At 35.8% G+C, this 2,998-nt stretch overlaps 1 protein-coding gene across 1 annotated transcript; it reads left to right on the plus strand.

Annotated features, from left to right (window-relative positions):
• The first annotated feature begins 292 nt into the window (after window positions 1–292).
• LOC108572370 (abaecin-like) lies at window positions 293–1,967 on the plus strand. Its single transcript, XM_017934601.1, has 3 exons — window positions 293–374; window positions 1,342–1,521; window positions 1,876–1,967. The coding sequence occupies exons 2-3, from the start codon at window positions 1,363–1,365 to the stop codon at window positions 1,885–1,887; spliced, it is 171 nt and encodes a 56-aa protein (XP_017790090.1). The 5' UTR covers window positions 293–374; window positions 1,342–1,362; the 3' UTR covers window positions 1,888–1,967.
• The last annotated feature ends 1,031 nt before the right edge of the window (window positions 1,968–2,998 follow it).

Raw genomic sequence — 2,998 nt, forward strand, 5'->3', positions numbered from 1 at the left:
TCGACAACGCGTTACTCATCGCGAGATGTGAAGAAACAAGCTGAGGAAATTCCACGTTCCGGGATCTCCCGCGCAAGCTGACCAATCAAAAAAAAGAAAGAGAAACGTTCTATCGTTTATCGCGAGTAAGATAGGTCAGGTCAATCTGCATCACTGACTTTCCGTACATCGTGAGAGATAAGACGAAACGCTGGTGTTCCCCGCAACACACATGTGTGTATGCACTTTCACATGCTTACTTTAATCTTCCTATAATACAGAACAAACAATTTCCTGGTCGTCTATGTGAATTCTGACGCAAGAGAATTGGTATATAAAGACACTGAGACGTTTATCCAGCATCAATCCGGAGTATCCTCAGTGATTGCAAGCAGGTAAATATTATACGTGATTGGGTACTTGAGAAAGTTCGTGCGGATTTGTAGTGGAAAATTGAAGTAATCTGAAGTTTTTTTGAAACGTTTTATTTAACAAGGCAAATCCATTTGTTTCTATAATTGGTTTAACACTGTCACTGAATGAAATCGTACAAATCTGAAATTTGCGTATATCGCTTGGGGTATTTAAAGGGAAAAGTGATTAAAATTCTGTTAAAAGAGGTCTTATTTATCGAGACAGGTAATTTTGTCCTCGGAGTAGCTTGAAGAATATAGGTCATCCCGTAAGTTCGTGACCAATTTTATAATTTAGATCAATATTTCCAACGGACCTTTAAATTTGATAGAAAAACAAAAGCGCATTCCACAACTTTTTTCAATTTCTTTTTGGTAGGATCATTACCTCGAATTTTCATTAAAATATTTTTCCCCTTCGACACGAATTTATGGGATGACCTAATATGTCATTTCCAGAATCGCGCAACCCCAGTTTCTAGGTTTTGCAATTTCTTTTCTCGCCAGCAGTGCGTAGAAATATCGAGTTTTATTTGCAAAAAATGTTTTTTCGATCTCGACGTCGTTTTCGAAGTGTTTATTTGCAAAAGAGTTTCACGTAGAGACAGAAGTAAGTGAGAGCCGTGAGGAGACAGGTCTGGGTAGCCTTTATTTTCTCACGAGTCCGAGAAGCAAAGTGAGGTCGTGCTGCAAAAGAAGTACACTCTTCCTGTTAACAAGTGCTTGTTGAATTTTTACGACTTTCGAGTGGACTTCAGTGACCAACTAAATAGATAAGACCTTCCGCCGATAAGAACGTTTTGCATTAGATTTGCGTGCTGCTGTAAGAAATTCGGTTTGAGTTTATCCTTGATAGAAAAACAGCGGGAATTTCTTCTTTTTTCGGTACCTAAAATAATATCGCGTTTAATAATCGTACTACAGTTTTTAACGAGCAATTACTTTGCAGACACGTGAAAGAATAGACAAGATGAAAGTAGCGACGTGCATCTTCATATTGCTAGCCGCAATTTGTGCAGTATTTGCATACAGATCACCTGTACAAAGACCAGGACCTGCTACGTTTCCTACTTTCCCCGGCCAAGGAACGTTCAATCCAAAAGTCGGTTGGCCATACCCGTTGCCAAACGTAAGTGCAATTTAAAGTTTCAGTTTTTTAAGAAATTTTCTTCTCGATCGTAAATCTTGCTTTCACTTTTGTCGAATTGGAAATCGCGACTGTTAAAACATTTGACGAAATTTCCTTTTAATTATCGCGATTTAAAATTAAATGTAATTTTAATTATCATTTCTTAAAATTAGATATAATTTTCATTATGAAGACTTTTTGATAACACGGTAAACTTTCCCTTTAATTTCTCGAAATTACATCTCGCTTTATCTAATTTAAATTATCAATTTTCTCTAAATTTTCGAGTCGAGACGTATCACGAAAATTTTTTATCACAATCCAATACCTACGTAAGTATTTATTTTGTTACAGCCCCGCTATTAACCGTCAAACCAATAAGCAACGATGGGATCGAATTCAACGAATTACCGACTGCGTGAAGCACTAATAATGTAATAAATTTATATCGTCATTAATGTGTAGATAGTAAAATAGTTATCACAACTACAAATTGGATTAAATTTCGCTTTAATCGAAACGATATTCGCTTCATTTGCAATTAACGAACACTGGATTATAACCTGATGCATAGAATCGCGTTAAACGCTAAAACAGATAAGCGAAAGATCGTTACATGCGTAATTCTTCAACACTTAATACGTCAGTTATAATCGCGTAGTAAATTGTTTTTACAAGTGAACTCTGTACTGTAGAATTTGTACAAACTTAAAGCAATCAATGGGCACAGATATAACGGGCCGGGAGCTTAACTTTCGAAAGTACTTTTCATTCAGGAAAGTGATGTTCCAATTAAACGTTCAATCAAATGTAAAATTGGCTGTTCATGTTTTCAAGCAAGTATAAGCCAAGTTAATGGAGAACGACTTTTCTTCTTAATAAGTTAGTTCTCTTAGTTACGAAACACCGCGATACAAATTCTATCTGAAATGAATCTTTCGCTATTTGCAAATTATTTCGCGTAAATTAGAAATCTCGAATTATCGTACCTTGTTGAACGTTTCATACAAAATTCTTCCAACTTGTTATCAATGCGAGAAACTGTATTTCCAAATTCTACCTACAATTACGTATTTCTTTTCGCGAAATTGTCTCGGTTCTTTCATGCGAACGTTACATTCGGCCAACAACTTGAACAAACTGCCAACTAATTTTCGCATAACTGTTACACTATTTAGAAGGTAACAGCGTTTGCACATCAAATCTAACGGGATCGTGCACAGCACTCGGCGCAACCTGTATAATACTATACAACGTCAACGAGAATCGCATGATTTGCACGTTCGCTTGTTTTCAAATTTTTGGGTTTTAAACGTAATTTCTACTCGGAGATCGTTCTTTCGGCAGATAGAAAATAATTGTAGCTGTAAAAAATACGAAGATTGATATTTGATGGTTTTGATAAAAAAAAAAAAAATTTGGCACTTTAAAGATTTTGAATTTTTAAAAAGTCAGATTCGCAGCTGAAAAATCGGAA

The sequence above is a fragment of the Habropoda laboriosa genome, unplaced genomic scaffold (genome assembly GCF_001263275.1).
Source record: "Habropoda laboriosa isolate 0110345459 unplaced genomic scaffold, ASM126327v1 scaffold65, whole genome shotgun sequence".
In the NCBI taxonomy this organism is placed as follows: domain Eukaryota; kingdom Metazoa; phylum Arthropoda; class Insecta; order Hymenoptera; family Apidae; genus Habropoda; species Habropoda laboriosa.